The sequence below is a fragment of the Lipotes vexillifer genome, unplaced genomic scaffold, assembly GCF_000442215.2.
Source record: "Lipotes vexillifer unplaced genomic scaffold, Lipotes_vexillifer_v1.1 scaffold272, whole genome shotgun sequence".
Classification (NCBI taxonomy): Eukaryota; Metazoa; Chordata; class Mammalia; order Artiodactyla; family Lipotidae; genus Lipotes; species Lipotes vexillifer.
Genome location: NW_006772469.1, coordinates 1,816,641 through 1,836,597, shown reverse-complemented (window position 1 = coordinate 1,836,597; position 19,957 = coordinate 1,816,641). Strand labels below are relative to the sequence as shown.

At 42.3% G+C, this 19,957-nt stretch overlaps 1 protein-coding gene across 2 annotated transcripts in view; it reads right to left on the bottom strand.

The window, feature by feature from the left end:
* Positions 1–18,086, bottom strand: part of RASGEF1B (RasGEF domain family member 1B) — a 34,492-nt gene extending 16,406 nt beyond the window's left edge. The window contains exons 1-4 of one of the 2 annotated variants that reach the window (XM_007447555.1): positions 17,967–18,086; positions 5,602–5,784; positions 3,812–3,934; positions 3,313–3,450 (exon numbers count right to left, since the gene is read on the bottom strand). In XM_007447555.1, coding sequence (XP_007447617.1) covers positions 3,313–3,450; positions 3,812–3,934; positions 5,602–5,778 — 438 coding nt within the window. In that variant the 5' untranslated portion in view covers positions 5,779–5,784; positions 17,967–18,086. The remainder of the gene's footprint in view (positions 1–3,312; positions 3,451–3,811; positions 3,935–5,601; positions 5,785–17,966) is intronic. The other variant, XM_007447556.1, reaches the window with a different exon arrangement.
* Positions 18,087–19,957: the final 1,871 nt, after the last annotated feature.

Sequence of the window (19,957 nt, the reverse complement as noted above, 5' to 3'; positions counted from 1 at the left end):
GAAAGAGGTAGGGTAATGTATAGTGGAGGATTCGGCTAGTGAGCAAAACGCAGCAAAATATGAGGAGAACATGTATGCAATAGGGTATAGGGGAAAAGCGATTCAAATAACAAAGAACGTGAGTGTGCGCGTGTGTGTGTGAGACAGAGAGAGAGAGAGAGAGAGAATATGTGTGTGACCTCTTAAAGAAGTTTGCTGTTGCCATTTGATTCCATTCAAGAAACCAAAGCTTCGTGTTGTTAAGCATGCTTTTTTCACTGAATCATGGATTGCCAAGTATGTACTTATTCTTTTTTATAACTTCAAATGCCAGTGACAGTAATTACCTGGCAAATAAAGACAGAATAAAAACAGGCCCCGTAAGGAAAATTGCATTGTACCCACTATAGTCATTTGTCATGTAATTGAATCATCAGTTTCATTTTGGGTTTCTTGCTGTGAGGTCCCAATAAACCTCTTCATTTTTGGCAAATCCTTAGCGGGGGGGGGGAGGGGGGGAACATATTAAGCCATACTATGTGGAACTGTCCTAGCAGATTCAGAAGAACTCAACTAAGTTATATAGAGGGCACACCTGGATCCACTGACTGCCAAAGAAAATCCCTAAAGTCCCAGGCAAGAAGCAGCAAGTCCCAACCCAAGTGCACACTCCTTCCCATGCAGGGAGATAACTTTTCAGCAGAGGGAAATAGTTTTTTCCTATTCCAGTAACCGATTCGTTTGTTCACTCATTTGCTCAGTCATTCATTCATTCAAACTCTCCTGAGTGCCTATTAACTGCCAGATACTGGGCTAGGAGTTAAGGATGCTCTGAACAAAAGGAGCACAGCATGGAGTCTAGTGAGGGAAAACAAGTCATAAAGAAAGTAATTACTAATCACAGAGTGCTCTGAGGGAAAGGGTGGTGAAAGCCAAGAATGGGGGATGACCATGGCTGGGGAGGCCAGGGAAGGTGTCTGCAAGGAAAGACACTTAAGCACATGGCAGATAAGTGGCCTCCCAAGCACAGAACTGAGGAAAAGAGCATCCACCACAAAATTTTAGGGCTGAAAGGGACATTACTACAGGGAGGTTACCTCTGTGATTCAGAAATGAAGGAGCAGAGACTTTAGGGGACTTGCCAAAGCACTCAAATCAACCACTGCCAAACGTGGACCCGATTCTGAATACTGTCTACAAGTGACTGAAGGAATACAATCTCACCGGAAAACCCAACCTGATCATGGCAGGTGACATCTCTCCACTCAAGCCCTAGGCTTATCTTCTCATCTCTTTTCACACTCAAAACCGTCTGAAGATCTCAGGTTTATCAAGGATTTGTTATTAACACAGGACGGCTGATAAGAAGCCCAGGCACAAGGCTATTTTGGTCCCCATGCTTGGTTCCATCCAATTCTTGAGGGGCTTGATCCTGTTAAAAAGAGATGGGAACCAATCTGGCCAACACAGATAGAAGTGACCCCCCTCATGGACTCACATGACAAGAAGGACAAAAAGCCATCCATTTGGCATTGTATCGGAAAAAGATTTTTAAGGTGTTCCTTTTGGGAAAAACAAGTCGTCATTTCTACCTTTCAAAAAGGCAACAGAAGGAAGGGAAGCTGACTGCCACATCAAGTTAAGTACTGACACAGAACTTAACTGAAGTAAAGCACTGCCTGACTCGGAGCTCAGCCTCCACACAAGAAAAAGCCCTTATGATGCCACTAATCTTTTGAGCAGCTTGCCATAAACTTAGGTCACGGAGCCAGCATTGACCCTGCCAAGCAACACAACAGCTTCCCCTCTAAGAAAAGATTTACTACAAAACTGTGATGCTTAACTTTTGCCTTTGTGAGTGATGGACCTACCAATTCCTACCTTGCTAGAACCTGTTACACGCAAACTAGCAAAATGATTAGAATAGTCATAACTTGCAGAAGGACTCAGGGAGCCACTCATTCAGGCTTGCAGAAGTAATGGCTCTCTTGAGCACCAGTGTTCAATATAATGTCATAGGGGAAGTGTAAAAGGGTTAATTCCATTTTCATGAAAACACAATGCGGGAAGCAAGTGCGTATTTTTCAAGTGCTAATCTTATATAATTTGTCTGATTTTTTTTAAAGTTAGGGGAAACAGTATTAAAATGTTTTCGCCAGAAGTAGACAGACTAGATAGGTGTCTTGTTCCATGATCTTGACAGCACAGCCCTGAAAGAATGATTTCTCCAGGTAGGTTATTCATAATGGGAAAATGCATTTTACTACGGATGAAACAAGACATCACAGCCTTTGCCAAATGCTTCATCTACCTTTTTCTAACACTGTATCTGTGCCTAAGTACAGAAACTACAAAGATATCCTTGCCCAACAAGCCTCAAAACAGAGTAAGAGCCTTCCAGGCCTGCTTCAAAGAGGATAACCTTGAATTTGTCACAGCTAGGTAGCTCACTTGAGGGAAGTGATATTTATGAAAGATTATCTAACAGACTTACTTTCCATCTCCATCTAAGTCTAGGTGCTAAGCCTTGAATCAACTTCCAGGCACAAGACTTGGATCCTTTTTTCTTTGTCTTCTCCACTCCTAAAGAATTACCTTTGCTAATTTATATGTTAATCTTATGGCCTCAGTTTTTATCAAGGAGCATTTGTTATAAACACTATACAGAGCAGTTTCCATGATCTCATTCACAAAGTCCTTGCAGGAATTTTTTTTTAAAATGTCATTTAATTTAATGCTTTGAAGGATTACTATGCTTTTTCTTTTCTGGCGGTGAAAATTACATAACCAACTGTATTTCCCTTTTACCTGGAGCTTACAGTTAAAATACAGCAATCCTGCCCTACTCTACTGATTCTCAGTATTAGCACATTTGTCTTCTCCCTTCCATGATACAAACTCTCTATTTCTGATTTATTAATATATTACTTATTACCTGTTAATGTATAAATATGTTATTTTACATGTATTAGTGTTTATATCTCCTAATGTGATATTTATAATCTAACTTGCTAGGTCAAATCTTTTTGGAAGGAAGAAAGTTATAAATAAAATAAAATGAAAACACACTTGCATCATGAATCCTGTGCTTGAGTTGACATGAACAGACCCCCAAATTACTCACATAAAACTCTAGATCACATCCCTTTGAAGTGGGATTGTATAATCATCCCCCTTTGACACACCAAACAGACCAGTATGCCATGGAGAGGACTTGCCCAAAGGCAACAACAGAAAAGCAGCAGCAGAGATGCCGATGCATAATTTAGCACCACTTCTCACCAAGACCCTGCCTGGAAATTCGAGTAATTGTACTAAATTCAGGTTACCAACCTCCTCGCCACTGGCTATTCGGTGAGCCAGATCTTTTAAGTTTCTCATCATTCTTTCATCCCGAAAATCATAAGGAAACGTTTCTGTCCATTCTGTCAGGAGTTGAAGAATTTTGGGTGCAATTTTTCTTATCTGATTCTAGGGAGAAAAAGCAAATCAAATTCAGTGATATCTATCAAATAAATAATTACAAACAGGGTTAATGGTAAACTTCTAGTGCAAAGTCTTTGGGGTTAAAAAAAAGACTCTTGTTCCCCTTTCCCAAGTCAATGTCAAGTGCTACCAACTTAAGGCAGGACGGAGGGATCTTCCATGGCACTAGATTTATATTTGTTCTTTATACCTTTCCAATTCCCTCTGCATAGCCATGATACCATTTATGGACCTCAGCCTGGGGAGAAGCTATGGTTACTTAAGGAAACCAACTTCACAAAATCTAAGCCATAAAGCTACCAAACTTAATGGAAAAAAACGTTAAGCTCAAATAAGGTATCATTACCTTATCACCACTAGGATCACTTAGTCTCTGGTGCTCAACACATAAGTGGCAAACTTTGGCCATTAGCTCATACGGATGCATAAATAACCGAGAACTCAGTAGGAAGGTAAATATGTACGTTCTCTGTGGCAAGAGAAAAAAAAGTCATCATGGTTATATTCTCTCTGAAACTAGTATCTTTCCTATATATTATACATCATATAGCACTAAGTTCTCTTTAGCAAAGTTAAAATGCTACAGTTTCAAAAGTGATGCTTACTAGTAGTAAAACAACCTAAGATGGATTTCTCCTTTACTTTGTGATATATATTTTCCCTTAAACCATACTAAAAATAACAGAAGTACAGGGTAAGTTTAGCTACTAAATTATTCACAGTACATTTTTACATCCATCCTCTGGGAGCCAGGATACCAGGACATATAACTCAGTCTAGTAAAGAAGAATGAAATTCAGCCCAGGGAGATCAATCTAACTTAAATATACCACCCGTACAGAATCTTGTTCTGTGTCCAAATATTATGGTAACTCAATGGAGACCAAAAAATCACCCAACCCACATCAGCTCAAGAAATCTCCAGTGGGTCCAGTATGACACACTGGAGCATTTGTGTGCTTGTGTCAGAACATTCAAAGACAGACTTTCAAGTAATCTATTTACTTGCTCAAAGGCTAAGCAATTTGATAAAACATAATGTCACACGATATACTTTTCTTTAACCACAATGTCTCCCCAGAAGCCAGTAATGAAGTAAAGCTTATTTGTTATAATACTTTCATACTCCCAATAAGAAGAAAAATTCCATGGATTTTTCTTCCCCTTAGGTGCCTTTTGTAGCTCATAAACACTTACAGGGCTGAACAAGGGATGCCTTTTACTTTTGATTAGAAGTTTTCCCTGTGTTGCAACATATTTGAAAATGCTATGTAACAAACCTCACACACACAGAGATAACTCAGTAAGAAACATTATGGTGAACTACAGTGGCAAGCACAAACTATCCTCTGCACACCAAGGTCATTATTATATTTATAAAAACATTCGAATCTAGCGCCTGGATATTTTCATGAAATCTTTATCAACAAGCACCTGTTGCATAACAGGGGCAGCCGTAGCACAAGGGAAGGGGGAAGAAACATCACGTGCCCCAGAAATAGAAAACCTGGGTTTGAATGTTGATGCTGGGAGTGAGACCATGTGCAAATTCCTCAACATTCTGAATTTCATTTTCTTCCTCTCTAACCTCTTGGAATGGCTGTAAAGACTGAGAAAATGTAAACGAATTCCTTAAATTAGAAAGGATTATCCATACCAATGTCAGTTATCAAAGTAAAACATAAACAAGCGAACCTGTCATCTGATGTCGAATCTATAAAGAATTGCATCTTGAATGTAACTCTTGTTCTCTTTTCTGTGAAGTTTCCCTGTGTAACTTCACTTTTCTCAGCATAGTTTTGCAAAACGAAAAAGGCACTAACCATTCTAATGTTCTCTGGCATTTCTATTTAAGGACCAAGGTATATGCATGAGTCAAACCTTACAGGTATTTCATTTAGATGGTCTCTGACTGACTACAATGTGATACCAACCCTGAAAGGAAAACTGATACACAGACATATCATATCCAGGTTCAATCTGATCTCAAAGCACTCAATAATCAATATGCAATTTCTTATTAGAAAAATTCTTAGTAAGCCAGATAGAATTCTGCAGCATCTAGTGTCCCTGTCTATTCTATTGTAAATTCTGCTGGATACGGAGGATGTGTTTCAGGGGCACGCGGATACCTACATCCGGATAGTAATCCACATTAGGTACCAAGTGCTGGATGAGTGCTTCCAGAGATCCGGAGAGGAGGTTGTTGTCATGGTAATACAACCCTCCACAGCTGTCCTCCGCAGACTGATAGAGGTTCCGGTTGTAACCGCTGCTGTCAAACATTGCTGAAAACGGAGGAGTTTGAGGCATGCTTTCCTAAAATGAAAAAAAAGGGAAAAAACAGTGTCAGTAATATGCAAAAGAAAAGTAAACTTTAATAGGTATTAGTCTTTCATAATCACGAGGAAACAGGCAATTTTTAAAATAGGTTAGGTTCTGATACAATCTGAGAACCCATCAAGAAGCAAACTGCTCTTTGAATAACACATGTATGTATATTTTTGAGTACCAATGTCATCCAATAAAATACCATAAAACACTTGGATCAAAGGCTCCAATCTGGACTTAAATTCAAGTCTCTGGCCGCCGTGTTTAGATATCATTCCTTCACATTCGGTTATGAAGTCAGGGAGGGGAACTGAGCTTTAAATTGCTTTAATCCCCTGAATCAAGTATTATCCTAAGGTGGAACTGTGTAGGCCTTGAAAGTTGGACGGGAAGAATTACATAACACTTAAGAAATAAATACCAGACTAGCATTGGGCATATGAGGAGATAACCAAAACAGAAGTTGAAAAAATGAAACTGTAAAAGAGGCCTAGAAGTAAAGTGTGTGTGTGTGTGTTTATAGATGCACGCGTATATCAAGAGATTTAATGCTGACTCCCCAGCTTTCACTGGAAGATCGGATGCTATTGATTTTCACCCCCTTTGTGTCAAATTCTTTTGGGGTGCAGAGCTCTATAAAGCCTCAGTTCTCAGTAAACACACAGGCTGAGCAAACAGCTGATTTGGGGAGCACTGCCTTCATCCGTGTGCTCTGCAACTCACAAAGCCCTTGTCAGAGGATGCCTGGTAGAGGCCAAAGGCTATTAAGTTATTACTTGGATTCCTAGGGACAGAGCTCCTGGCCCCAAAAACAGACTCCAGTTTCTGGCAGCATGTCTGGACAATGGAGGCAATTCAGGAGCTGCAGAGAGTGAGGGCTTCAGAGGCAAACAATGAGGGGAAGCCAAACTCCAGGGCTTGGACTGACAGGGACAGGGTGTGCAGAGGCTGCAGGAGGACACAACCTGGGCTAATCCCTCTTTTCAAGATGCTGAAAGATATCTGCATCTGAAAGGGGGAGGGGCGTGGGGCCTGTCTGAGGAGGCACATCCATTACTCCAAGTGCATCTGTTCCGGTTCCCACTAATGGGGGCCACAGCATCACAATGTGTGCACATGCCCGGGCAGGGGGTGGCCAGGGGTGGGGTGCTGGGAAAAAACAACGTCCGTTATAAGGTTTAGGGAAAAAAGCATCAGGAAAGAGAAATAGAAAAAAAAAAAAAAAAGCTTCAGTATTTTGCGCTCTGTCCCATCCACAAACCAATGCTGAGGGAGAACATAAAAGGATCCAGCACAGACAAGGAAAGACAAACATCATATGATATCACATATGTGGAATCTTAAAAAAAAATGATACAAATGAATTTATTTACAAAACAGAAACAGACTCACAGACATAGAAAACAACGCTTCGCATTTACCAACGGGGAAAGCGGCAGCGGAGGCGGGGGCGTTAAAGTAGGAATTTGGGATTAACAGATACACACTACTATATATAAAATAGATAAACAACAAGGACCTGCTCTATAGCACAGGGAACTATACACAATATCTTCTAATAACCTATAATGGAAAAGAATCCAAAAAAGAATACGTATATGTATAACTGAATCACTTTGCTGTACACCTGAAACTAACACAACGTTGTAAACCAACTATACTTCAAAAACTAGCTACAAGTGGGAAGAAAGTGAGGACTGAGAATCACTCTGTCTGGGGAGACTTGTCACTACCAGAGTCATCATTGCCATTCCTCTCGCTTGGGCAGGACATGGTCATAATGGCCAAAGGAGCAGGAACTGAGGATGTAAATGTTAACACAAATGCTCCCCACTTGGTTGGTAAGACCTCACACATAGGAATCATGGTTAGATGAATAACTCAATGTTAACATTTTATAAGGCAACAGACAAAGTATGTTTCTGTCCTCTTCAAATTGCCAGTTTTCTATGAGTATGTTTCATGTGCAATATCATCTTTGCAAATGGGTTGTCCCTGGTGGGAAGAAAAACAACAGCCTGTCTACCTTTGCCCTGAGAAACTCAAAATGTCCTTAAACTGGGACGCCAGGACCTGAGATGAGAAACACTTGAAAGTTACTTCTTCCAGCCTGGAAGGAACCTTCCCTCTGGACGTGGCTTTCCTGCCTCTGGCTTAAAAAAAGCTTTACATGGTTAAAACCACACAATATCCTTGGTATCCAGGATGACAAGCGGAACTCACTCTATCCATGCCCTTGAAGTTGTTTTTCTTTTTTTTTTTCTGCCAAGAACCATGAATTTTCCTTGATTTCTCCACTTACTCCTACTGAAACCGTCCTAATATTAAGTGATTTGGGGAGAAGGTTGGCCAGGATTTGGGAATTTCAGAAAAATCAGAAAATGTTAAAAGTTCAAAAGGACCATAGAAATCAAATGGTCCAAGATGGAAAATAGATTTCATTTCACTTCCTAACGGCAATCAATCCAAAGTGGTTGCCAAAAGGCCGGATGAAGAGTGAGGATTCAAAGCCTGTCACCGGGTGGGGAATGTGCGCTAAGGGATTAGCAATGACCGCAAAACAGTCACAGAAGAAGCCAAGGCCCAAGCGTCATGACAATCAGGTCCACTCTCCTCTGTCCATCAGTTTGCAAACTGAGACCCTGGGCAGCGAGGTGAAGTGACCAGGCTAGGACCACACAGCCACGTGGCTACAGCACCAAGTGAGCCCCACGGCACTCCTCTGAATCTTGCGCCCCTGCTGCCTTTGGTAGATTGACAGGAAGCACCAGCCACAAAATAGTCACAAGTCACTCAGAGTTCCCTTTCAAAGAATCGGCACCAAAAGCCACCAAATATTTGTACTTATAATTATTTACTCCCATAAAGTGGACAAGGACCCAGATTTAATGAAGCCCTAACCTAGGGCTTAAGAGCTGTGAAAACTTCGGAAAGTCACTTACTCAGCCCCTGCCCCTAGGTTTGTTTTTCATCTGGAAAATTATTTCCAATTTTGCTCACTCCTTCCGAAATTCTAGATGATAACAAAACTACCAATTTTCTTTATAGCGAAGTTAGAGCATTTTTAGAGCAATGGCAAAAGGTCTTTGTATTGTTCCTTGGAAATGTGTCACAGGATTTCTTTGAGGAGCCACAAAATATCAACAACAACAAAAAACCCCTCCAACCAGGCACCAAAAGAAAATACTACAAATAGCAATGGACACCAAACCGAGATAAGTTAATTGAGGTTATAGTTCATTATACTTAAAAATCAAATTTAAGGAGAGAATCTATCATAGGTTGTTTTCTGCCTTCTAATTAGCGCAAAGTTCTGTTGCCAATCAGCTGATTGACCACAAACAAACTTGACTGTTGAACTTGCGTAGAGCAACAACCAATGGCTGAGACTTAAGTCAATCCAAGAGACCCAGCCCCTTAGTTACATGCACAATGGTCCTATTTTCCCACCTTGCCATATACTGTCAACTCCTTAGGCCTCCACCTTCCTCAGTGTGCATCCTTATACTATGGGATCCTGTGTGCTGGAAAAGGTCTCCACAGTCCATAGCCCTTTACTTCTCTGATTCTTGCTCAAGGCCGCTCCCCTGAGAAATGCCTAGATGCACGGTGGGCAAGGCTCTGAGAATGTCAGCAGCTCCCGTCTGTGTAAGGTTTACTGCCTACAAATGCCTTTTTGGGTTTTATATCTACCTTGTTTGGCAGGGATCCTTACTCTGTTTGACTGCATAAGCACGGGTTCAGAAAAACTTCATTACTCAGCTGGGGTTACACATCGGATAAGGGACAGACAGGCAGGGTTTCAAACCTAGTCTTCAGATTCCAGGTTCAAAATTTATTACACTACATCATGTTATACTGCAAATGGTCTTCTTTGAACTTTTAATGTTTAACCACAAAATGAAAAGCCTGTCAGTCTGTCCCAAATTGCAGGCTATTAGAAAAATTTACATGTTTTACACACTCTACATAAATCCTTGCCCCAAAGATGTACGAACATCATTAATTACTCTTATTAAAAAGTAACACTATCAACAAAAGTATTGAAGCTACTGACCTTTGCAATCAAAGCATAGTGCTATCTAGACAGAGACTTCAGAAATTCTAATATACACTTCTTCCTATTTTATTTTCTTTGAAATTGGGATGCACATAAATAGGTAAGTGATGAGAAAACCTGTTTAACTGACAGTCTTTTTTTAGCAATATACAAAATAAAAGAGCATCTTACAATGGATGACATCTTAGATTCAACGAAATACAGTAATACTTGCTTGTACGTACTTTACAGATTTCCAGTAAAAAAAAGATCTGAAGAGACAAATGACCAAAAGAGAGATCATGGATCACGGTACATGTAACTAATTTCTGGACAATCTCTAGCAAGTGGCCAGTCTAACCATTTTCCCGAAAGACCAACTGCCTTGTGTAATAGATGCATTTGATAAACGAGGGGAAAGGTCAGCAGAATGGCACAGAAAGTACTGCTTGTGAAGTGGATTTTTAAGCACCTAAGAAGATAAACATAGTAGATTTCTTTTTCCTCTCAAGTACCTTTCTTCTTATTACCCACATCAAGAACCACTGTTTGTTCAGCATTTACTCAAATTTGACATCCGAGACTTTGGTTCTACCTGCTTCCGCTCTGGAATGAAAGAAAGTGAAGTTCAGAGTATTAAATATTGGCTTGGTTCTTGTTTAAGAGAACAAATTCATAGAATATCCAAGTACTGCACATGAGAATCCAGAGAAGCATTTAGCCCCGGATGCTATTAACTCCAGGAGCCATTTGCTAAAGCCTCCCTGGTGGAAGAAGGGCTAAGTGTAAGGCGGTTCCTACCCCACAGCTTCCATTTATTTTCTTTAATCTCAATGTAGCTCTGACTTCTTATCTGCAGCAAACCTCCTCTTTACAGCTCTCACAATTACTATTTTCTGTGTGTTGGGTTCTGTAAACTCAATTTACTCTGCTCTACCCTTTCCAACGTAATCTCAACACCAACTCCTCCACTGTCTGCCATCCTTCTTTAGCACAAATTTTGCCCAACCCAATGTACCTGCTATGGGGACCTGCTAATCAAAACTCTGGTTTAGGAAAAACTGACTATTTCCAAAATGAGAATATGTGACAGCATTAAGTACTGGCCTTAATTTGCTGTTAAGTCAAACTTCAAAGTAGCTAACTCCTTTGGAAAAGGTGAGATTTATATGAGACGCTTGAAAAAAGCTGCCGACTCTATTCAAATCACTACCAGTGAGATAAGACAGAGGACAGGTTAATCTCACAAGCAATTCTCACCTTGCAAAATTTCATTTGTAAGCCAGTTGCTGGAAACTCAGAATATATTGTTTGGCCAGTAGCTCTTAACTTTTTAGGAAAAGATCACAACTTCTCCACACACTGCCCCCAGAGAAATCGACCAACAGGTCTGTATATACTTTCAGGGAGTTCAGACCCCAGATTAGGAAGCACATGCACTGGCCTGTACAGAACCTGGATCGTATTTATCTACTTCCTCAAAGAAGGCGAACACAGTGGTTCTGAAGGGAACCTTGGTTTAACACATTGAAGACTGGCTCCTTAGAAATCAACCAATACACGTAAATATTTTCTAGTAGTACTGATCCAGTGGCGTTGAAGAGAATGAAAAAGACACTTCTTTCGGTTTGCGTAGAGATATTTAAATAGCTCCCCCCCACACACATTGAGGGAGCACTTTGGGATAAGGGGGAGGCAATGAGACAATGGGAAACAGATTTTGGTTTTAAAAACAATGACCCAGCGCTTCCCTGGTGGCGCAGTGGTTGAGAGTCCGCCTGCTGATGCAGGGGACACGGGTTCGTGCCCCGGTCCAGGAAGATCCCACATGCAGCGGAGCGGCTGGGCCCGTGAGCCACGACTGACTGCTGAGCCTGCACGTCCGGAGCCTGTGCTCTGCAAAGGGAGAGGCCACAACAGTGAGAGGCCCGCACTGTTAAAAAAAAAACCAAAAACAAACAAACAAAAAAAACAATGACCCAGGCTAAAAGAAAGCTCTGAGCTGCCAAAATTAGCACACAGATTACAGGTTCTTCTGGAAAACTTCCCAAGGGGAAGTAAAAGATATCCAACCCACGTATACAAGATGAATGTTCTTTCTTAAATTTAATTTGGGAAGCTGAAAAGTTGGTTGACAGACAAGATATCTTACCGGGGCAGCTAATTCAGTCACAACGATATATCATGTCCTTCCAAGGACCCTGCAAAAGTTCAGCATGACATTGATCCAGCAGCAAGGAAGCAAGCTCTAGGTGATTTAAGGGATGAATGGATTTGAAAGGCATGCCTAATGGTTTCAAACCAACTAAAGCACCAGATGAAAAGCTGCCTTTTTTTGAAGCAACAGACTGTGTTTGAATTAGTGACTGCTTTTGCACAAGGTTATTGACGAGGAGGCAGGTGCATCAGTCTAAGGTGGTTTCAGGTGACAATTCATATTGGAAGAGGGGACAGGAAAAGATGGGTGTGGGAACTCAATCAAAAGCCATCCTTCAACATCTGCTTTAGGTGTTTGGTAAATCTCTGCCAAGATGTCAAGTCAGCATTTCCTCTACACTCAGGAGAATGAGATAGCAAAGGTAGGAGTCCAAGAAAGAAAAGGTTTATTTCAGCCCCTATTTCATCATAGAGCACCTCAGTGAAATATTTAATAAATCCAATGTCTTTATACTGATTGCTATCCTTTCGCTTCTGTTCAAATGCTGGGCATGTGTCCAAACGAGGTGGAGGAAGCCCTCCCTATCACAGTTGAACTTTGAAAGCATATTTGTTTAGGCAGGAGAGGCTTAATTTAAGATCCGGCAATGACTGGTTCCCAAATTCCCATCTAAATTCCAAAGGAACTTTGCACTTTGGTGAGATGCAGCCTCTTCCTTTTTTCATTTAAGGCTCCGGAGATCGGAATGAGAAACAGCTCACATATTTCAACTTTACCCCAGCTGGGATCTCAAGCACTGTTAGCCTCCTTTTGGCATGGCTGGATCTCAGAATACAACTGCTGACTGTATGCTCAGAGAGTGTTTCTCTAACTGTGGATTCAAGTTGGGGGAAAGTAAAAGTCAAGTCTCCCACACTGTATAAAACATGCTTATTTTGAGCTTGAAAAAAAGTCTCAAAGATTATCTTCTCATTTCTTTCTAGCAGCATCTCTGGACACTAGAAATGCTACACCTCTGCTAACCTCCTTGAAAAAAGAGGTATTGTGTTGAGATTACAAACAAAACAGAGTAGACGACTCAGAATCAACTCACTTCTTTGGCATGTGAACAAAAAGTAAGTAACTCGCAGATAAGTACATTCTTTGGAACTGAGCCCCAAATGCTTTGTAGATTTCACGGTCAAGGGGAAATAATCAGTATTTTTGAGGAAAGAAGGTCCTATTTCTCTCTACGATGATGAAATGGTGGTATTTCCTGATTTATTATAGGATTCCACATTAAAAAATGAATGTGCATTTTGCTTGATTTGTCCTAGATGCTACTTAAATTTTTCTTCACTAATTCCTAATTAATGGAGGAAAGGGATTCTGACTCAAATAATTGCCATCTTTGGTTTCCCTGAAAGAAAAACAAAGCTAAAATTTGTCATCGTTTGTCTTGGGAATATCTTGTCAGCAGTTTATTAAGACACAAAACAACAATTCAGTACGTGGCAACTAGAAATGGGCCTGGAGAATCATTTAAAGCTTTTCTATGAGATAAATCTTTACTAATTTTTTTTTGTAGGAACTGATCACAGCACATGTTGACATTCTTCCTGCAATGTTTTTAATCGTCTACAACTGCCATGCAGTTCCTGAGCTTAACAGTAGATGGCTCCACGTGCCTTGTCTTTGAAAGGATTAGTGCTTCCTAGCAATAACAGTAGGCGCTGGTTTAGAAAATTCAAAGGATAATTAGAGTTCTGGGGGAAAAATTTGAGAAACTGGTGTTTGGGATCGTGGAATATTATTGAACTTTGGAAAGTGGCACTGCTCATGATATACAGTTGAAAACATATAAAGCCAGTCTTATTTCCTTATGTCTTGGGTGCCTGTCTATGATGAGAATTAATTGTCATTTTCCCAGAGGAATAAAAGTGATCTTCTGGAAAATCAGAATCATCGTTATCTAATTAAGTGCTGTAAAAAAAGAACTTTCTGGAATATTGGAAATGTTCCTCTTCTGTCCAATACAGTAGCCATTCACCACACGTAGCTATTATTGAACACTTAAATGGGGCTAGGGCAATTTCTGTTTGTTTAATTTAGTTAAACTAAAGTTCATATATCCCCATGTGGCTATTTACTGAACAGCACTGGCCATTACCTTGAACAGCACAGATATAAGTAGTTGAATCATTTATACATGATAGATCTCAAGCCAAATTATAGAATATCAAATGGGGAGCATCCTTTACTAAAAGGGTTTATGTTTCTAAACCCCGTTCACCTAAGCATACTTAGTGAGGACATTCAGTAAACAAGTAGAATATTCTATTTACAATTTATTGTGGAACATGGTTACCGGGATAATTTTATTTTTTTGGCTGCAAGTTCTTGAAAAATTACCCTTATCCCACACCCCCCTCCATTCTTCCCTTTTAGATAAATAGAAGGATACTAGCATTCTATAAAGTGCTTTCCTTTCTTACCAGACTAATTTGTACTTTCCCTGTGTTAAACTCATTTTCATACCAGGGCTTCCTAATAAAACTTGAATCAATTGAATGACTTCCGGATATAAATGTACCTTGAAATGAGATAGTAAACACACAAACCTAAGAAAAAACGATTGGTCAAAAGACTGGTTTTAAAATGACAAAATAGTAACACTGACTTAAAAAGTCCAAAAAATTTTCCTGACTCAACCTTCTTGAAAATAGCATTTTTAAATACACTTGTAGGAGAAAAACAAGAGCAAAAAACAGCTCAAGCAGATAATAAATCTCTACATAATCTTCACCAATAAGAAGAAATTTCACTCTCCTGTCTTCATTTCCACACACCAAGTAGCTGAACATCTAACTGCAGACCATTCTTCAGCCTTCATTGTTCCACAGCTAATAAAGGGTGCAAATGAACGAGGTGATAGTACAGCAAGATAAATCAGTTAACACAGAGCTAAAAGAGACTCATAAATCATCTAGTTCAACACCTTGTCAATTTCACAGATCCTGCAGATATAGGGAGAGAGTAAGTGACTTGTTAGGGCTCCAGATTGATTAGAACCCTAGGCTCTATTCCCAAGGCAGAAATCTGCCCACAGCGCTAGGCTACATCTGTCATCCTAGGATAATCAAGGGTTGCACAAATCTAATTTTTATAGACTTAACTGGAAAACCAAAAAGGACAACTAAAGGGGGGGTAATACCTGAATTCAACCACTAAAGACAAAAATCCCATCAATCTTAAGCAGTATTTTCAACAGTACAATTTGTCTCTTTAAGACCTTACAAAATGTTATAATGGTTTTTCCATTTATTATTTGTGGCAACAGAATCAAGATTCTAAGTCCCTGCTTCAGGGATTCCAGATTCTTCTCCCAAGTAAGGGAGGATACCCTAATTTTCTCATCTCCTGCCCAAGCAGGTACTCTCTTTGGGGTCATCCAAATACTCCTCCAAAGTCTAACTCTTCCAGGCCACCTCTATCAGGAGATTGATAAAGTTGATCCCACCGCTTCCGGTGCCATATTAGGTAACTTCCCAACATAAACAATCACCTAGTTTTGCCCCTTCAATTTTCTTACTTTTTCCTAGATAGGTGTTATTCAATTGATTTTTTTTTTTTTTTGGTCTATTGTAGTTTATTGGCCAGTAGTTAGACTGTAAGAATGTAACGTTAGTAATAATATAAGAAATGTGAATGACTATGATAAATAATAAAAATTTAAAATATTTAACAATATATGCCTAAGAATAAATTAAATTTAAAAAACAATAAATATAAATAGTTTATGGTGATTTTCTGTTCCAAAAGACAGAATGATCTCAGGAATCAGATTAAATGTCTAATGGAGCATATAAAATGGAGCAAGACTGAAAATGCACCAGGGGAGATATCAATTCGAAGAATTTAACACTCCATTAGACCACTGAAAAGTACTACACTTAGTAGCCAGAAATACTGCCACCTCTAGGAAGACAAAGGATTGACCCACATGTCGTGGAAGAATGCCGACAAGACACTTGCTAATCAGTAGCCAATCTTCTCCACTTTGCCAGGAAACCTGCTTGAAAGGCATAACAGAGCAGCGCTTGTGAACCCTGACTTCTGTCAAGTGCCCTAGGTCCTCCTTGGCCCAACAACTGCCCCCCCCCATAAACTAACTATTAATGATAGGACCTAACAAGCTGCCACACCTTTTAATCTGCTATGAAAATCTCGACAGCCAAGAATTTTTCTTCCCTTTTAGAAGTCAATTCTACATTTGCTCTAAACCTCACCTGACTAGTTGTTTTCCTTCCAAATCTCCAATCAGGCATATACTCTGGTTAACTGTAACCTCCTTGTTTCTTAGCACAGGCTTATCACCATGGTCCATGTTTTAAACTAAGACACAGCTATCACATGACAAGCTCTAGCTACTGTTTTCGGGAGGAAAGAAAAATTATTCACCCCATCTGAGTCTGACTGTACCAGACATTATTCAAGAGTGTAAAACCCTGATCCCTGATCACCAAAAATAAGCAGGACCCCCAACTGCCCACCCACACACACACACTCACGAAAACTACCCAAGAAGTAGAAGGAAACAACCTAGCTGTGCACAGGAAGGGAAGAAAGGTTGAAGAAAGGATGAAAGCGACTAGAAATCAGACAAATCCTCAAAAACTGTACCAAGATCTCGAGACAGAAGGCCTGGCTGCGGGATCGGGGCGAGAGAAGCAAAGCAAAACCCAACCCTTTATGCACTCAGTTCAGAGACCCTCCCTCGGCCATTAGAGATCATCCAGGGCTAAATACAGATCTACGCACACCAGCGGTCCCTGGCCATCGTCACATGGTGCTGCTGACGAAGAACTCCTTGGAGACGCCTTCTGCCCAAACATACATACACAAATTTCTGTGCATATTCATCCATACACACTATACCCACCGAATTCGTCGGCGAAGACGGACACATCTACATTCAGAAGAGAAAGTGGCTCCCTAGAGATCCCCTCCTGCGGTTTACTACACTTGTGCCGCCCTCCGCACTGTCAGAGGACCTCGCTACGCTGCTTTCGCCTGAGCTGCGCGGATCAGGTTGGGGTAAGGTGGGAATCAATACTCCAGTGGATCTCAGACAGACACACACACTTACACTCCAGCCCCCCTGTTCCGCCCTGTTCCGCTTGTACAGCACTGAAGTTGTTTCCACGGTTCCCTAACCCGGGAGGCTCCCAGGTACCCACAGTTCACGTTATTATCGCCCGGCCAGGTGACCCGAGACAACTCACCTGAGCTCAAGGCAAGAGCAAGGCGACACGTTGTGTCCCAGGTTACCAGCTGAACGGAGAAAGGAAAGAATATCACCTCGTCAGTGGCGAGCACGTGACCTCTGTTCCCTTGTCTCTTCCTGAGAGTCAGACCTTAGATTATAAGGCTCCGTCACCAAAAATAAGCAGGACCCCCAACTGCCCACCCCCACACACACACTCACGAAAACTACCCAAGAAGTAGAAGGAAACAACCTAGCTGTGCACAGGAAGGGAAGAAAGGTTGAAGAAAGGACGAAAGCGACTAGAAATCAGACAAATCCTCAAAAACTGTACCAAGATCTCGAGACAGAAGGCCTGGCTGCGGGATCGGGGCGAGAGAAGCAAAGCAAAACCCAAGCCTGTCCCCGCCCGGGCCCCAGTGGCTGGGGCCCGCACCTGCTGGCACCGTGTCCGCTCCCGGGGCGGCCCCAGACGCCCTCGGCGGCCAGGCAGGAGGACTCCCCACTTCCCCCGCTTTTGCGGGACGCTCTGTACCAGCTAGCGCTCGCTGGCCAGAATCTCCCGCCGCCTCCAGGTGAACTGGCAGCCGGGGCGCAGTCTGAGATCGGACTGCTCCGCGCGCAGCTCCCGGGCCGCCTGGGAGAGCGCAGCGCGCAGCAGGGTGGCGCGTTCCCGCTGCCGGGCTCCGGTTTCTCCCGTGAGAACTGCTGACCAGGGAACAACGCACCGGCAGATGGACCCGGGGTCCTCGGCTTCCCGGCTGTTTTCCGCTTGCCCACCAACGCAACCAAAGGAGAGGAAGCAAAAGAGCGCAAAAAATTCCGCCCAACCAGTCGGGTGCCTTGTTTATACTGAAACTACTGCCACCGCCGCCGCCGCCGCCGCCGCCGCCGCCAGGCCCCGCAGACCAATCACGGCGCAGCTCACCGCCCACTCCGCCACCGCCCCCGACGCCCGCGGCCAGCCCACGCGTCCCCGGGGGCCCGGGACTCCAGTGGCGCGGCTACCGGTTGTCCTCCCACGCTGCGGAGGCCGGCGGAGCCCGGCGCAGGCGTGTTTAACTACGCTGGTCCGGCTCGCTCGGACTGCGTGCGTTCCCTCCTGAGGGCACCTGCCGGGGGCTGTTTGTGCAGTCATGTGTATGCCTGTGTGTGTTCGTTTACCTGTGTGCTACCTGTAAATACCGGCCCGACCTGTTATACAGTATCTATTAACATAATTATGAGCTAGAGGTTACTGTCCCTCTAATTTTCAGAAGAGAGCTGAGAGAAACCACAAGAACATTCGCTCAGCAAATATTTACAGAAAGCCTGAGTGCTAAGCTTTGTGCCAAACGCTGGGGGCACACTCCAGGCTGGTCCCTGCCATTAGGAAGCCTACAGTTAAGTGGTGGACAAACGTTAAGCAAATGGTCACCCAAACAAAATGTAAAATTGTGGCTGTTACAAGTTCCACAAAGAAAGGAAAACTGCTGTGAAATATGTTTCTGGAGGCAAAGAGGGGAGGTCTGACCTCAGTAAAGGCTGTGCTGTCATTGTAACCGCATGCTCTATCATTGGCTACTTGATAACTATTTCAGGAAAAACGGTAAAACTTTTTTTCTAATAGAAATTTGTACGAATAAAAAGAGGCTGGGGGCTTCCCTGGTGGCGCAGTGGTTGAGAGTCCGCCTGCCGATGCAGGGGACGCGGGTTCGTGCTCCGGTCCGGGAAGATCCCACATGCCGCGGAGCGGCTGGGCCCGTGAGCCATGGCCGCTGAGCCTGCGCGTCCGGAGCCTGTGCTCCCGTAACAGGAGAGGCCACAGCAGTGAGAGGCCCGCGTACCGCAAAAAAAAAAAAAAAAAAAAAAGAGAGAGAGAGAGACTGGAGGGAAGAAACGATGAAAACAAATAAGGGAAGGAAGAGACGCAAGGAAAGAACAAAATCTTAAATCATCAGGAGCCTCTCTTGCCTGCCATGTGACCTTGAGTAAGTAAAGTAGCTTTTCTGAGCTTCAGTTTTCCCATGTGTAAAACAACACTCTTCGTACCTATCCTATAGGGCTATAATTAGGATTACTGAGATAGAGGAACTCCTTTTGTCCCTGCTCCATCTTCCCTCCCGCCTCCTCTTTGCTGGGTTGGAAACAGCAAGAAGTTCACCTTGCCTATTCTTAGCTGATTCCTCCCCTTATTTTCTTCATCTGTGCCTCCTCTCACTTCTCTTTGCCTAATTATACTCCCTCCTTCTCTTCTGTAAATGGGTCTCCTGTGACTCCGTTGTCTACTCTCACCTATCTGAGCTTCTCTGCAGTTTGAAGAAGGAGCCCTAAGACCAAGAAGGCTTGGCGGGTCCAGCTGTTCAGAGTAAAGCACCAAGGCTTGGGTGGCCCGGCCCAGCCCAGCTGTTGTGGTTGTGCTGGTTGGCTAGTCTTGCAAGCTCAGTTTTCCACCCTGGTTCTGCAACAAACAAGCCGTATGAGGTTGGGCAAGTCATTGACAATCTTGAGGTTCCTGGTCCTGTAGCAATAAATTAAGACTTGGACTAAATCATGATTTCTTAATGGAAATATTTGACATATCCTTTGTAACCTCCGGTTACACCCACCAGCCCAGAAGATTTTGCCCAGTTTTACATTCTGAAGTTTTTTTCCCCACCAAAACAAAAGATGTTTATTTTAATTTCTCAGAAATATAAAATGGATACCGTGAGACTGTTCATTCAATGCTTTACCAGAC